General features: G+C 39.2%; 1 protein-coding gene across 1 annotated transcript in view; it reads right to left on the bottom strand.

Annotated features, from left to right (window-relative positions):
- CEP164 (centrosomal protein 164kDa) overlaps positions 1-17,508 on the bottom strand; it is an 83,030-nt gene that overhangs the window by 54,828 nt on the left and 10,694 nt on the right. Inside the window, 1 exon segment of the mRNA XM_006890877.1 lies at positions 229-430. Within this exon segment, the coding sequence (XP_006890939.1) occupies positions 229-430 (202 nt within the window).

Raw genomic sequence — 17,508 nt, 5'->3', positions numbered from 1 at the left:
AATACACCATAACTAATTTATTATTTTATTAATCTTCAACTTTCAACCCAGTTGTAAACTCCAAAGACACACACACCATTGACAGCTCCCTACATGTCAAAATAAAACTATGCTCCATAGGATTTCAATGGCTAGAAGCCGACCTTTCTCCTAAGTACCCAGAATTCCCAATAGCCTCTAAGGTCTGGGCTTTGACCTGTCTCGAGGAACTGGCATTTGCTGACTCACCAGGTGACTCCTGGGGGTGTCTTTGTCCTTCTTGTCTTTCTTTTCCTTTTTCTTCTTCTTCTCTTTCTTCTTAATAGCCCCAGCAGACAGCTTCCCTCGCTCTTGGATGACCAGGTTCCGATAGTGCTCATCACATGGATGGTCCCACATGGACTGTCCATTGGCAAAGTTGAAATAGTAAATATCACCTGTGATGTCCTGGCTGGGATAAGAAGAGGGGAGAAGTTAATGCCATCTTTGATCCAAATCACTCAGACAAAAGGAGAAAATAAGAGGAAAGGCAAGCAAGGAGGACAAGTAAAGAGAGGGAAAGAAGGTACAGGGGGAGAATAAAGAAAGAAGGGAGAAGAATCTGCTTAGACAGAGAAACAAATGTCTGGGAAACCTAAGCCTTCATTAACTGTCATTGTTGTGGTTGTGGTTGTTGTTAGGGGCTGTGAAGTATGACTCACAGGGACCCTACAATAGAGCTGAACCCTGTCCTATCTATCCTATGCCAACCTCATCATCTCTGACACACTCGAGCCTTATGCCACAGTCACTGTGTCAATCTATCTCATTGAAGGTCTTCCTCTCTTTCACTGACCCCTCTCCCTTTCCAAGGAATAGCCTCTCCTAGCAGCTTATCCTAAGTATACAAGATGAAACTTTTGTCACCCTTGCCACCAAGGAGCACTCTAGCTGCAACTTCTCCAGGATGAATCAATTTGTTCTTTTGACAGTCCTTGGGGCATCCAGTCTCCAACATCACAGTTTAAAAGCATCAATTCTTCTGTCATCCTTATTCATTGTCCAGCTCTCGGATCCACAACAAGTGATTGGAAAAAACCATGGCCTAAATCAGGGCCACCTCAGTCTTCAAAATGTAATCATTGCTCTTCAATAATGTGGAGAGATCCCTGTCTGCAGACTTTCCCACTGCAATATCTATCCTGATCTCCTGACTGGTGGCGCAAAAGGTATTGACCGGAAATCCAAGTAAGTTGAAGTCATGGACACTTTTCACCTTTTCTCCCTCTATTATGGCATTTATCAGCCCAGGGGTGAGAATTTTTGTTTTCTTGAAGCTTAGAGGGCACTGAGTTTAGGTTAATAGTGGTGGTACAACTCAGAAAAAGATGGCAGCACAACCCTAAGAATGTACCATATTTTCACAAATACTACTTGTATTGAGTTGGGTTTTGGTTTTTTCTCCAACTGTAATCTCCTTCATGCTCTGCAAGACATTTTCATAAGCAGCTCTATACAAAATTTTTAACACTGATAGGTTGCTATAAAAATGTTAGCACAGCTAACAAAAAAGTTAACACACTGATGAAAATACCTCTCTTCCCAGAGGGTGCAATGTGGCCCTCCGAAAAAAACAGACTGCAAAAATCTGATAACCAAGGTCATTGAATCTGAAGTAGAAATTGTTAACTTGGTATATGCTGTGCTGTACATAGTCTCAAAAACAAAAGTAAATACTTTTTTTTAAAAAGAGCAATGATAGGAAAGTAAATAAATAATTTTAACATGTTTCCGCATAATTTTTAAATTGACTACCATGCTTAGAAACACATTTGCCGTCATTTGTGGCAAAGTGTTAAAATGCAGTAACTTAAATAGTAGGGTACTAACACAAAGACAGACAAACTGATTGACGGCACAAAATACAAACCTAGAGGCAAACTCATTCATATATATATATATATATACATATATATATATATGAATTAATTATATATGAATTTTTATATATATATAAGAATTTTGTTTAAAGAAGGGCAACACTTCCAACCAACAAGGAAAAGTGAACCAGTCTTTCAATAAATGGCACTGAGATACTCATTTAGATTCACATACAATATCATCCATCAAAATAAATTCTAGATCAATTTGAGCTTAACATGAAAAAAATAAAACTATATTATAAAGCACCTTAGTCTCCAGAGAGAAACCATTGCTCTTCAGTACTTTGGAGAGGTCCTAACAGCAGACTTTCCCATGGCAATACACCTTTTAATTTCCTGGCTACTGGTGCCAAGAGTGTTGACTGTGGAGCCAAGCAAACTAGAGCTGTGAACAATCTCAATCTCTTCATCATCCATCCTGATGCTGTCAATTGGTCCAGTGGTAAGAATCTTTGTTTTCTTGACATTGAGCCTAATCCATATTGGAGGCTGCAGTCCTTGACCCTCTGCAGCAGGTGCTTCAGGTCCTCTTCAGTTTCAGCAAGCAGGGTTGTGTCATCTGCATAACGCAGATTGTTGATAAATCATCTACCAATCTTGACCCCACATTTCTCCTCACAGAGCCCAGTGTCTCTCTGGAGACTAAGGTGCGTCTGATACAGGCCATGGTCTTCGCAATCACTTGTTATGCATCAGAGAGTTGGACAGTGACCAAGGAGGATAGAAGGAGAATTGATACCTTTAAGCTGTGGTGCTGGAGAAGAGTACTGAGAGTACCATGGACTGCTACAGAAACAAACAGATTCATCCTGGAAAGGGTTAAAACGGATGGCTCCTTGGAGGCAAGGATTCTGAGGCTCCGTCTAACATATTCTGGACATGTTGTAAGGAGAGACAGGCAGGTCCTTGGAGAAGGACATCATGCTTGGGAGGGTGGAGGGACAGCACAGAAGGGGAAGGCCCTCTATGAGGTGGACTGATTCAGTGACTGGGATAATCGGGATGGGAGTGTCAGAGACAGTGCGACTGGACAGGACAGGGCAGAGTTTAGGGCTGTTGTACATAGGGTCGCTATGAGTCACAAGCGACTCGACGGCACATAACAACAACAACATATTATAAAGCAAATACAGGGTAATTTCTTAATGAGTTAAACATAAAATACCCAAACCAAATCCACTGCCAATGAGTTGATTTTCACTCAGAGCCACTGTATGCTGCCTCTCAGGATTTCTAAAGGTGTAAATCTACACAGAAGCAGATTTTCATTGCTTTCTCCCAAAAAGCAGCTGGGAGGATCAAACCACTGACCTTTCTGTTAATACTTACCCACTGCACCGCCAGGGCTCCTATAAGTAAACTGTTGCTGTCAGGAGCCATCTAGCTAACTGACCACCGGACTCATAGTCATCCTATGAACAAAGCCTGAAACTCTGCCATCCTCATAAAATGTCATGCTCGAGTCACAGTGGCATTCGGTCTTGTTCAGCATCTTCCTCTCTTTCGCTGAGCCTCTATTTTCCCCAGCATCATATCTTTTCCAAGGACTGGCCTCTCCTGCCAACATGCTCAAAGTTTATGAGATGACATTTCACTATCCATGCCTCTAAAGAACATCCTCATTATACTTACTCCAAGACACATCTGTTTGTTCTTTTGACAATACACGGGATATTCAATAGCCTTCACCAATACCACAATTCAAAAGCATCAATTCGTCTTCAGACCTCCCTATTCACTGTTCAACTTTCACACACTTATGAAGCAACTGAAATTACCATTGCTTGGGTCAGGTGCACCTTAGGCTTCCAAGTGACATCCTTGCTCCTTATCACTTTAAAGAGACTCTTGGCGGCAGATTTGCTCTTGGCGGCAGATTTGCCCAATACAGCATGTTATCTGATTCCTTGACTGCTGCTGCCATAGTGTACACTGTAGATCCATGTAAAGTTAAATTCTTGACAGTCTTTTCTTTCCATCTTTTCTCCATCTACCATGATACTCCCTATTGGTTCAGTGGTGAGGATCTGTGTTTATTTGATGAAGTGTAATACTTAGTGAAAACTATAGTATTTGATCTTCTTCATTAAGTATTTCACATTCTCTTTACTTTCGGCAAGCAAGATTGTGTTTTCTGTGTATCTCACATTGTTAATGATATTCCCTCCAATCCCAATGATGCATTCTCCTTCCTATAGTCTAGTTTCTCAGATTATTTGCCCAGCACACACACTGACTAAGTATGGTAAGAGGCTACCACAAAGGTGCATTCCTTTCTTGATTTTAAATTATTCTTGTTCTGTTCAGACAGCAGCTTGTTGGTCCAGGTACAATTAAGTGTTCTGGGATTCCCATTCTTCTCAATAGTAGCCATAATTAAAATAATACCCACACAGTCATGTACTTTTGCAGAGTCAACACAAGTTAATATCTTTCAGTATTCTCTGCTTTCAAGCAAGATACATCTGACATCAGCAACGATATCCCTCATGCCTACAGCCTCTCTCATTCGAGCCTGGCTTCCTGGCAACTCTCTGTCCACGGATAGGTTCAGTCATTTTTGTATAATCTTCAGCAAGATTTTACTGACATGATAAACTCACTGAGAGAACCGTTCATTTTAATAGAAAGTAACATGGTATTCACTTTTTAACAGTTAAATTCTGCACATCCTTTAATATACAATATTCAAATACTAGAAATTCATTCTGAAGAAATTTATAGAAAGACTTCTGACAACATGTCTAAATGAACTGAAGGGATTATCATACCTCACCTCAACCCTGCAATCACAAACACTATACTAATAAATAAAGGGTGCTCTGAGGGCTTGGCAGTAAGGAGCTGTACTGCCAACTCAAAGGCAAGTTGCTCAAGTCCACCAGTTGCCCTGTGGCGGAAGGATGGGTATCTCCTCCCATGCAATTTACAGTCTCTAAAAAGCCTCTAGAGGGTCAGCTATGAGTTGGTTCTGACGCAATGGCAGTGAATAACAATATATAACAACAAAAACAAAAGAATTTTTTTTCTTCAGTATCGACACATAGTAAAATTCTCAAATGTCAAAATCAGAAAGGTTACTTGAGGCCTGAGTGATTAAGTACATGAACTGAGAAGTGAAAACCAGTATCTAGTTATAGGCCAGGGAAAGATGGTTTTTAATGCCAATTTAGGCACAAAGTGCCCTTACAAATTTGGAAACTAGCACTGAGATCCTTACATAAAACTGAGGGGCCCTGAAGTCTCCTCCCTCCATGGAAAAAAGGGGCTTAGCAAGCCATGGACTTGGAAAGGAACATCTAACTACTCCAGGGACGATGCAGGCAAAATGAAACTTTATGGACATTTACCTCAAGACATACTCAGATACACACTTCGAAATGTGGTCAAAAAATCCCAAGTAGTAAAAAAATTCAGTCCTGAGACACTGAAAAACTTTTGGCAGAGGTACTTATAATGCCACTCAAAATTCTAGGAAGGAGACTCACACAGAAAATAACCCTGACAACACTCACAAGAAAGACTCTAAATCACATGAAGAAAGAGGTCACCAGAGGGAAAAGCAGCACAACAGAAAGAAAGGAACTAGCACACCCAAACCTTGAGAGAACAGGCCAAAAAAAAGCCAAAAGGAATCATATTTACAATTTTTGTGGGGAGAAATGGAGCATAATCAAGAAGGAAAAATCAAACTTAAGTAGCAGTAAAAAGGACAGAAGCTGAAAAGAAATTTAAAATACAAACCCAAAAAAGGCAAACAGTTAAAACAGCAGCCTTTAAATATAGTATAGTGAAATTACAGAACACCAAAAATAAAACAAAATACAAAAAGCAACCAGAACAGAAATAAGTGAGAGAGAGAGATAGACCAAGGAGCCTATTTTATCTGTTAAATGTGAAGATAATGGTATTAACACTATTCAACAAATAATTCTGTATTGAACTAAACTAACATTCAAGAATGAGATCATAGTCCAAAGAAAGAAGGGAGGCGGAAAGGGGGGGCTGAGGAAGGCAGAAGGGGAAAGTCACAGAATCACAGAGTTTGGTGGACAGAGGGAGGGGTGAAGGAAATAGGAAAGATTCAGTGAGGATCTAAAAGGATGGGTAAAGAGTGAACATGGATCAATGGTGATTGGTTTTATAAAACCCAATGTATGGGAATGATCTATGAAACACAACTGTGAATGAAGGAATGTTATGAATGAAGCAATGTATACGAGTTTTATATGCAAACTAACACAAAGTTAAAACAAATAGAATGAGATCAGACAAAAATTATTACAGTAACAAAGACAACAAGAACACATCAGACATTACTGATTTAAGGGGCATGTACTGTTTGTTGCTTTGTGCCATTAAGTCAGAACCAACTCAAAGGAAAAAATTACCCATTTTTCTCCCCTGGAGCAGCTGGTAGATTCAAAACACCTGTCTTGCGAGAGCCACAGATACGCAAGGGAGTAGAGAGGAAGCTCCCACTCACTTGCTTTAAGTGTGGCTCTGAAGGACACTTGGCCAAGGTGGCCCACATCAGGTCCTCGTGGCAGACAGGACTGACAGGCCCCAGCTCCCAGCTGGAAACAAAGGAGGATGCTTCAACGATTTAGATCCTCCCAGAAGAGCTGTGGGTGAGCATTAACATTACTGGTAAGTATATTCGTTTTCTCCTGGACACAGAGCCTACTAATTGGTCCTAAAAGCCTTCGGAGGTCCCAACTCTTCTCACTATTTCTTAGTTGTTGGAATGGATGGAAAACCTCATAAGCAGTTCCTTACTTCACCTCTACCTTGCATGCAAACTTCCAAGTTGTAAAACAACCCAGTGGTAGATGGAATTTTCTCCAGGACTTAAGAACCATAAATGACATAGCTGAGCCTCTACATCTTGTGGTTCCTAACCTCTACACTATAATAGACAAAGTCCTAGTCTATCAGCCTTTTATTGTTAGAACCACCTTCCCTCTAACTTGATTTGTGCCACTATTAGAACCTCTACTCGGAATATTATTGCTTTTTAATTTGTGATTCATGTACTTTTAACTTGTTAGTTAAATTTGTGTCTTCATAGTGCAACAATGAATGAATGGAAACCCAAAATCTCTGTAAATGTTTATGAAAATTAATAAAATATAATTATAGAAAAAAAAAATTTGTGTCTTCAAGGCTGCAACACTTCCATGATACATCTTCAAGGATATGAACATGTACAGCTAAGCACAACTGATAACAGTGCATCTAAATTCCAAAATCAATCTCCATAATAGTCTATGTGTTTCCTACTGCCAAAGGGGCCCTTTAGAGTAGTGAGAGAAGATCTTCACCCTGAAACCTACAGCGTCCCTTTTCAGCAGGAAGTAGCTAAGAGAATACGCCATCCCCTTTTCTTTATGAATCAGGCTGAAGTCTCTCTCAGGGAGGAGTGATAGGGAATTGCAAAGGACACACTGACAAAGGAGATTAATCAGAACTGGCTTTGACAAGCACTGTGGCAACTGGACAATTAAAACAGACATTTGGGGGGGGGGGGGGAAGAAGAACGAACTGGGGAGGAGGGTAGAGAAAACAGTGCAACAATGAATGAATGAAAACCCAAAATCTCTGAAAGTGTTCATTAAAACTAATAAAATTTAATAGTAATTTTTTAAAAAAACCTGTCTTGGATTGGCAATGTAACTCATTACCCAACAGGCCCTCAGAGCTCCCCAAAACCCTATTCCCAAAAATGAAATTATATTTTTATCAAGTACATAGATGGCATTTATATAAGCAAAATCAGCTGCAGAAGTCATCACAACAAATAACAGACATAATGAATAAATAAAATGGAAATCAGCAATGAAAAGACATGCAAAATCTATACACCTCACCCTCTTCAAATTATTATCTACAAAATGCATTTCAAAACAACTCTAAACAAAAAGCTATAATAGAAATTACAAAATACTTTTAAAATGTTGAAACTGAAGATACACTATATTAATACATGAGGACTACAACAATAACATGGTGGCAAGATTAGAAAATTAGAAAAGGTGGCTTAGTGGTAAGGAGTCATGATGCCAACCTAAAAAAGAGCGAGCTCTGAGTCCACAAACTGCCCCATGGGAAACAGATGGGCAACCTCCACTTGTATTTTTCACAGCCTCTGAAATCTTCTGGAAGATCAGCTCTCCATCAGTTCTGACTAGATGGCACATAACAGCAACAACATATAAGAAAAATTAAAACTTAGTAATGTTTACAACTCAAGTATTTAATGGAAAAAGAAGGTATCCAAAAGAGTAAAAATTTTAAAAAAAGAGTAAAAAATACAGCATTAGTGAACAAGAAAACAAAAAAAAAATATTCTAAATTTTTTAATATCTTTTTTCAAAGAAAATAAGTAAAATAGGCAAACTTCTGTAATATTGTTCAAAGACAAAGGGAAGTTAAAACACAGGGAACATAACTATAAATACAAGATATTCTAAGACCATTAAAAAAATGTGACTTGATGATAGAGTTTGAAAACATAGGTCAATAATTTTCTAGAAAAGCAGACTACCAAAACTGAATGAAGATGAAACAGGAAGATGCACTTTCAACCTTATGTGAAAATTTTATCTACAAAGAAAAATGTAAGAGATTTATTGTTACTATGTGATTGGGTTTATGTGAAATCTATACCTAAACCAGGAGGTAATCATTAGAACAGAGCAAGGAGACAATGCATGGTTCATAATCGGGAAGGGTGTCTGCCAGGGATATATTCTGCCTTCTCCATCCTTTTCAATCTATATGCAGAACAGATCATCCAGGATGCCGGACTGTATAAGAAGGAATGTGGCATCAGGATTGGAGGAAGATTCATCAACAACCTGCATTATGCTGGTGACACAACCCTGCTTGCTGAAACTGAGAAGGACATGAAGTGCTTGCTGTAGAAGGTCAAGGACTGCAGCCTTCAATATGGATTGATGCTCAACATCAAGAGAACAAAGATTCTCAACACTGGGCCAGTTGGCAGCATCATGATGGTTGAGATTGTTAACAACTTTAGTTTTCTTAGCTCCACAATCAACACTCTTGGTACCAGCAGCCAGAAAATCAAGAGTTAAATTGCATTGGAAAAGTTGGCTGTCAGGGACCGCTCCAGAGTACTGAAGAGCAACAATGTCAGTCTGGAGACTAAGGTGCACCTGATCTAGGCCACAATCTTTGCAACTGCATGCTATGCGTCAAAGAGCTGGAAAATGAGTAGGGAGGATAGAAAGAGAACTAATGCCTTTGAGCTGTGGTGCTGGAGACGAGTGTTGAATATACATACCATGGACTGCTAGGAGAACAAACAGGTTTGTCCTAGAAAACCAAGCTGCACCTTGGTGATTCTGAAGCTTTGTCTGACATATTTTGGACATGTTACAAGGAGGGACCCATCACTGGAGAGGGACATCACGCTTGGGAGGATGGAGGGACAGTGCAAGAGAGGAAGAACCTTGATGAGATGGATTGATTCAGTAGCTGGGATAATAGGGGTAGGTGTGTCAGAGATAATAAGGTTGGCACCAGATAGAGCAGGATTTAGGGCTCTTGTATATAGGGTCGCTATGAGTAACTAGTGTGTCAATGGCACATAAAAACAATGTGAGGAGTCAGGAAGCTCTGGCGGCCTAGTGGTCAGAAACTGCACTGCAATCCCAAAGGCATGTGGTTCAAATCTATCAGTTTTTCTGCAGGAGAAGGATGGGCAGTCTCCTCCTGTATGATTAACTGCCTCTGAAAATCCATCGGAGGGTCAGCTATGAGTCAGTTCTGACTCAATAGTTAGGAGTCATCGACTTAGTTCCAATTAATAACTATTCTATGCACAAAACTATGTAAACTGCCCAGTCCTGTGTCTTCTTCCAATCCTTTCCATGTTTGAGCCCAGGATTAGAACTACTACATCACTTCATCTCAACAAGTGTCTGCCTCTCTTCGTCTTTGGCTTCTATTTCATCAAGTATGATGTTCCTCTCCAAGGACTAGTCCTTCCTGACAGTATGTCCAGAGTACATTAGATAAACTCTCACTACTTTTGCTTCTAAGGAACATTCTAGTTACAGCTCTGCCAAGACATATTTGTTCATTCTTCTAGCATTCTCTGGTATATTCAATATTCTCTGCCAACATAATTCAAATGCATCATTTGTTAGTCTTCCCTCACTGTCCAGTTTTCATATGTGTAAGAGACAACAGAAAATACCAAGGCTTACATTAGACACAACTAAGTCCTCAATGGGCCATCTTTGCTTTTTAACACTTTAACGAAATGTTTAGCAGATGATGTGACCAGTTCAATATGTCATTTGATCTCCGGACTGTTGATTTCATGGCCACTGAGTGCAGATTCAAGTAAAACAAAATTCTTGACTACTTCAATCTTTTTTCAATTTATCATGATACTGCTTATTGCTCAAGTTATGATGGTTTTTGTTTTACCTTAGATGTAATCTATATTGAAGGTCTGTGATATTCATCAGTAAGTACTTCAAAGCTTCTTTGCTTTTAGCAAGCAAGGCTATGTCTTCTACATTCTGAAGGTTGTTAGCAAGTCTCCCTCCAATCCTTATGCTGTGCTCTTCTTGAGAATCCAATTTCTCAGATTATTCCTTAGCATAAACATTGAAGATGCAGATTAAATCAACCATTAAAGAAAGTGTTTTCTCATTATGGAATCTGGAGATATAAATTGTTGTTGTTGTTACCTACTGTCAAGTCAGAACTGACTCACAGTTGACTGAAAACTCTGATGGGTTTTTAGAGGCAGTAAATGGTCCAGGAGGAGACTGATCATCTTTCTCCCATATAGCAGTTGATGGATTCAAAACACATACCTTTGGGTTGGTAGCTCATTTACTTACAACTTAGCCACCTGAGCTTCCTGGATATATAGTAACAATAATAAAATCCAATAATAAAAAACAACAGTGTTCTAATTTATCAGTAACAATTAATTATAAATGTCATCATTTTATATGGCCCCTATTTGCAAGTATAAACAAAAAACAGCACGACACTACAGTAAACCTAAAAGGGTGATAATACAACATCTAACAACAATATTGGGGTGGGGGGGAATTCAAGAACATAATGTAGGGCTAAAAAAATTCCTGATCAAAAGGTTCAGTATTACAAAGATATCAATTCTCCCCAGATTAACCTATAAAAAACACTTGTTATCTCAATCAAAATCCCAAGAGTTTTTGAGATTGCCAAGACTGAAATAATATGTAGGAAGCAATTAACCTACCAATAATCACTCTTACTGTATCGTTCGTTCATTCATTCAAGCTAGAACCAAGGTTTGGCTGACCCTCCTGAAGGCTTTCAGAGGCTATAGAACACGGCCCATCTTTCTCCTTTGGGCCCTTTCATGGATTCAAATTAACAGAGAGGTGCCACTTTTGGGTTAGTAGCACAACTCCACACAGATTAGGCCACCAGAGCTCCTTATCATATGTTGTCATTCTTGTTAGGTGCCACTGAGTCAAATACGACTCACCACAATTCTATGAACAACAGATCTGAACTATCTGTCCTATCCTATGCCATCCTCACAGTCTCTGACACATTCAAGTCCATTACTACAGTCACTGTGTCAATGTACCTGGTTGACAGGCTTCCTCTCCTTCACTATCCCTTCACCTTTCCAAACACAATGTCCTTCTCCAAGGAACAGTCTCACCTAGCAACATGCCCAAAGTGTGTGAGACAAAGCTTTGTCATCTTTGCCTCCAAGGAGTTACTCTGGCTGCACCTTCTCCAAGACATATTTGTTTGTTCTTTTGGTATTCCATGGGATATTCAGTACTCTTCTCTAACACCACAATCCAAAGGCAACAATTCTTCTTCTGTCATACTTATTCACTGACCAGCTCTCAGATGCATAGTAAGTGACTGAAAAGACCTGAATCAGGTACACTTGAGTCCTCAAATTGACATCACTGCTCCTCAATAATTTGGAGAAGTCTCTGACTACAGAATTTCTAAGTGCAATACATCTCCTGATTTCCTGATGGCTGGTACCAATTGTACTGACTGTGGACCCAAGTAAGATGAAGTCATTGACAGTTTCAACCTTTTCTCCATCTATCATGATATTGCCTATTGATCCAGTGACAAGGATTTTTGTTTTCTTAACATTGAGATGCAATTCATATTTAAGGTTGCAGTGCTTGACCTTCTCCAGCAAGTGCTTCAAGTTCTTCTCACTCAGCAAACAAGGTTGTTTCAACTGCATAACATATGTTATTGATAAGTCTTCCTCCAATCCTAATGCCATTCTTCTTCATGGAGTCCAGCTTCTCAAATCATTTGTTCAGCACAAAGTTTATGCTGGAGAAAGAATATAACCCTAATACATACCTTTCTTAATTTTAAACTATGTAGTGCTCTCTTGCTCTGTTCGCACAACAGCCTCTTTGTCCATGTACAGGTTTCACATGAGCACAATTTTCTGGAATTCCCATTCTTCTCAATATTAGCTATAATTTGTTATAATCCACAAAGTCAAATGCCTTTGCATAGGCAAAAAAGTAGAAACAAGCATTCTTTTGGTATTTTTTCCTTTAGCATGATCCATTTGACATCAGCACTACTCTCTCTGGTGAGAGCCTCTTCTAAATCCAGCTTAGTATCTGGCTGTTCTCTATGTACTGTTCAAGCCATTTTTTTTTAATGAGTACTTGGATTTTTTATTACTATTCATTTTTTTTAATTTTTTATTTTATTTTATTATTTTTGTGTGCGTGTACCATCAAATCAGATCTGACTGGTACAGGAGGAGATTGCCCCTCCTTCCCCGGCAGAGCATCTGTTGGATTCGAACCGTGCACCTCTGGGATTGTAGTTGCAGCTTCTTGCCACTAGGCCACCAGAGCTCCCCTATTACTATTAATTTTAAAGAAAATTTACAGAGACTTTGGATTTCCATTCATTGTTGTACTTTTCTCCCCGCCCACTCCTCCTCCCTAGTTCACCCTTCTCTTTGAAAAGTAAAAGAAAAATTCTTTCATTGTTATACAATCCCTACCCCCAGGTCCACTCCATTATGCAGCCTTTGTTCTGGATTTCTGTCATGACAATAATACCTAATCATATATTCCTTTTAAACAGTTTTCTCCCTCATCTGTTTCAGTGTAGTATACATTATTGAACCCATCTTTCTCAGTCTCCTCCCAACCCCGAGGTCAGTCCTGTTTTACAACAGTGGCACTATGTAGTATTTGTCCTTTTGTGACTGAGATATTTCACTGAGTACCAGGATCACCCATTTTGTTTTTTTATAGTACTGTGATTAATGGGATTTTATTAGTGGAGAAATATCAAAGTAGCACGCATGTCTTCAGTAGCAATATTGGCATAAGACTTCCATAAGAATATCATGTTCCTTCAAGTCTACAGATAGTTAATTTACATTTGGAGAGGAGGCTACTGTGACAACATGACAATTTAATGAGATCAGAACTATTTCAGAAGAGGATCACCCATTTTGAATAATATTGCATGAGTTCCTTGCTTTTCAATGCAGCGTAGTATTCCATTGTGTGAATATACCATAGCTTCTCTATCCATTTGTTTGTTGATGGGCACTTAGGTTGTTTCCAACTCTTTGCTATGGTGAACAAAGCCACGATAAACATGGGTGTGTATATATCTGTTTTGGTAGCAGTTATGGTTTCCTTGGGGTATATTCCCAGTAGTGGAATTGCTGGATCAAATGGTATTTCTACTTGCAACTTTTTGAGAAAGCGCCACACTGTCTTCCATAGTGGTTGCTGCTCTAGCCATTTTTAATGATCTTCAGCAATGTTTTGCTTGCATGCAATTGCTCTGTTGTTGTGAACCATTGAGTCAGAAACCAATCCATTACTGATCTTCCAGTAGGTTTTCAGAGGCAGTAAGTTATATGGGAAGAGACTGCCCATCTTTCTCCTACAGAGCACCTGGTGTATTTGAACTGTACCTTCAGGATTGTAGCACATCTTCTTACCATTAGGCCACCAGAACACCCTTGCATGTGATAAGTAGAACTTAAAAGTTTCTAACCAGAAAAATAAGTCAGAAAATATAAATATAATCAATCTCAAGAATGAGAAAGGTCATGTAACCACAGATAATGAAAAGATAAGGCAATATTATCAACAGTTTTAAATATATGCCAACAAATTATCTCAGATAAAATTCCTTGGAAGATTCAGCTACCAAACTTGTTTAGAGTCTCAATAACAGTATGTCTAGTGAAAAAAAAAAAGGAACTCTGGTGGCTTAGGGTGGTAAGGAAATTAACTGCCAACCCAAAGGTACAGGGTTCAAATCCAATAGCAGCTCCACAGGAGAAATATGGGCAATCTCCTCCCGTGTGATTTACTCAGCAATGAGTCTGTTTTGACTTGATGACAATCAAGAAAAACAACATCAAAAAAAAATTGGATGTGTAGTTAAAAATTATCCCTCAAAGAAAACTCTAGGCACAGATGGTTTCACTAGGAAATTCTACCAAATATTTAAAAAACAAAGGAGACTAATTCTATGCACTTTCAGAAAGCTAAAGAAAGTCATTCATTAATCTGTATCCTTTCTCCATATCTGTTCAACCTGAATGCTGAGTAAATCATTTGAGAAGCTGGACTCTATGAAAAAGAACAGGTCTCAGGATTGGTAGAACCTTTGTTATGCAGATTGCTTGCTAAAAGTGAGGAGGACTTGAAAACTTGCTACAGAAGACCAAAGTCCACAGCCATCAACATGGATTACAACTCAACATCACAAAGACAAAAACTGTCACCAACAGGCCAATAAGCAACACTGTAAGTGAGAAAAGACTGAAATTTGAAATTGTCAATGATTTTATTTTACTTGGATCCATAATCAACACCATTGGTACCAGCAGTCAAGAGATGATGAGACATGAGAGAGGGAGATACGGGTAAAAGATAACACTACAAATAAGTTTTAATGACCTCTGTTATTTCAAAAAGTGAAAAGATATCCATGGTTTCTGTAAAGGACAGGAGAGGTTTAGTCACCACTAGCAAGTACAAGAAGGAAGCTGGCATGAAGTCTTACCAGGAGATGGTACATAACTAATTACAGTTCTTTTCATCTATTAGGATGAGTATTAGAACAAAGCAGAAACCACTGTCCTTCAAATCTATCGTACAAATGCAATGATGAGTTTCAGCATCTGGAATACAATGTGCAGTGCCAACAAAATTACTACAAGATGCTGAAATACTGGAAAAGGTCCAAGAAAAGGCAGCTGAGAACATCAAGAGAACAGGGAGGCTGCCACATGAGGAAAAGCTAAAAGGAGTAGGATTCTTCAACTGAGAGAGCAAAGTTGCACGTGCAATCATTTTGAAGCCTGGCCAAAATACTAAGTGGTGTGGATAAAAACAGGATAATTAAGCCTTAGCACACAAAATTGTAACACCAGCACAAAGAGGCCCCCAAAGTCATCTGGAGACAACTTTGGGGCACAAAGAGGGAAATTTTTCTTCCAGGCAGGACGTAAACTTAGAGCACTCATTTAGGGAGACAAATTGGAGGGAGCTCTGTACACAGAAGAAGGAAGCAGAAGTCAAAGAAGAGTGGAAGCCATCAAATATAGAGAAACAGGATCATGATGACTGAGGTGCAAGGCTCAACTGAGGAGACGGAAGATGACCGGAGTTGTTAGCTTTCCCACATTGGCCAGTGTGAGTTTCCTCACTATAAACCGCTCATTGAGATAATCTGAGTGAGTCTATCTGCTCCTTGCAATCGAGAGCTCTAACTAAATTTGAAAAGAAATAAATTCACTAAAATGAACCAATTTATTACAGACTGAACTGCATGTTCTCCACACTGCCCCTATATGTTGGAATCCTAGCTGCATATAAGTGGACGTGATCTGAGAAGATAGGGGGTTTTGTATTGACTGAATGGGGTGATATTACTAATTACTAAATGTAATTGTTTATGAATCATAAAAAGGGCAGATTAGAAACCAAGGCAAAAGACATCCTAGCAAGATGGATGTCATGTGAGGATGGTCCACAAGTCAAACAGCCAGAGAACACTCAGGATACCCAAAAGCAAGCAATCAGCATGGCCAGGCCCTGATCTCGACTTAGAACCTTAAAAACTGGGAGAAATAAATGGTTATTCTGAAAATCACTCACTTTTGATTTAGTCTTACAATATTCACAAATGCTGTTTGTTGTTGTTATGTGCTGACTACAGCTTAGAGAGAGCCTATAAACAGCAGATCTGAAACTTGTCCTGTCTTGTACCATCTTCACCATCTCAAGCCCAGTGTTACTATCACCGTGTCAATCCATCTTCTCAGGGCTCTTCATCTCTTTTTTCTAACCCTACACCTTTCCCAGCAGGATGACGTTCCTTTCCAAGTAATGGCTCCTCCTCACATCTGGCCCCCAAAATATGTGAGATGAAGTTTCACCATCCTTGCCTCTAAACAGTACAGTAGCTTTAATTTTTCTAAGACTCATTTGTTCTTGTGGCAATTCAGAGAATATTCAATATTCTCCTCCAACACCACAACTCAAAGGCATCGATGGTTCACTGTCCAACTTTCAGATGCACAGGAAGTAACTGAAAAGACCATGACTTGGATCAGGTAACCTTAGCCTTTAAATTAACATCCTTACAAAAATAAAAATTAACATCCTTGTTCTTTAGCACTTTGGAGAAGTCTCTGACAGCAGAGGCTCCCAATATACCAGGTCTTTTAATTTCTTGACTGCTATCACCCTGGTTGTTGACTGTGGATCCAAGTAAAATTAAATCCTCCTTGACAACTGCAATCTTTTCTCCATCACAATGATGCCTACTGGTCCAGTAGTGAAGACTTTCAATCTGGGTTTGTGGTTGTTATTGTTTTTTAATTATAATTTTCTTGATGTTAAGATATAATCCTTATTGAAGATTGTAGATTTTTCTCTTTGGTGTTAAGTGCTTCAAGTCTTCTTCACTTTCTCCGGACAACACTGCGGAAACTACGTGATGCAGGGTACTGATGAGTCTTCCTCCAATCCTGATGCCACACTGTTTTTCATATAATCTAGCTTCTCAAATGATTTGTTCAATATACAGATTGAACAGAGAGGATACAACCATGACTCACACCTTTCCTTATTTTAAATCATGCAGTGTTCAGACAACAGCTCCTTGGGCCAAGGTTTAAGTTTCACATGAACATAATCATGTGTTATGGGATTCCCGTTCTTCTCAATGGTATCCATATTTTATTACGACCCATACTCAATAGTCAATAATCAGCTTTCGGCTGAGATCTATCTGATATCAGCAAATGAGGCCTCTTTCCTTGGTCTCATCTGAATCCAGTGTGAACATCTGGCAGTTCGCTATTAATGTACTATTCCATGGGCTATACAATCCTAGGATGAAAGAGCCACAGTGAAGACACTCTATGACTCTTGGTAGGTTCACCATAATCCTCGAAAGCACCAGCATCTACTTTGGGCACACTAAAGAGGTGTGTTGTTGTTGTTGTTATGTGCCGTCGAGTCGCCTGCGACTCATAGCGACCCTATGTACAACAGCCCTAAACTCTGCT

Source organism: Elephantulus edwardii, unplaced genomic scaffold (genome assembly GCF_000299155.1).
Source record: "Elephantulus edwardii isolate Elephantulus edwardi_28Jun2011 unplaced genomic scaffold, EleEdw1.0 scaffold00093, whole genome shotgun sequence".
NCBI classification, from domain to species: Eukaryota; Metazoa; Chordata; class Mammalia; order Macroscelidea; family Macroscelididae; genus Elephantulus; species Elephantulus edwardii.
This window is presented reverse-complemented; position numbering and strand designations above follow the sequence as displayed.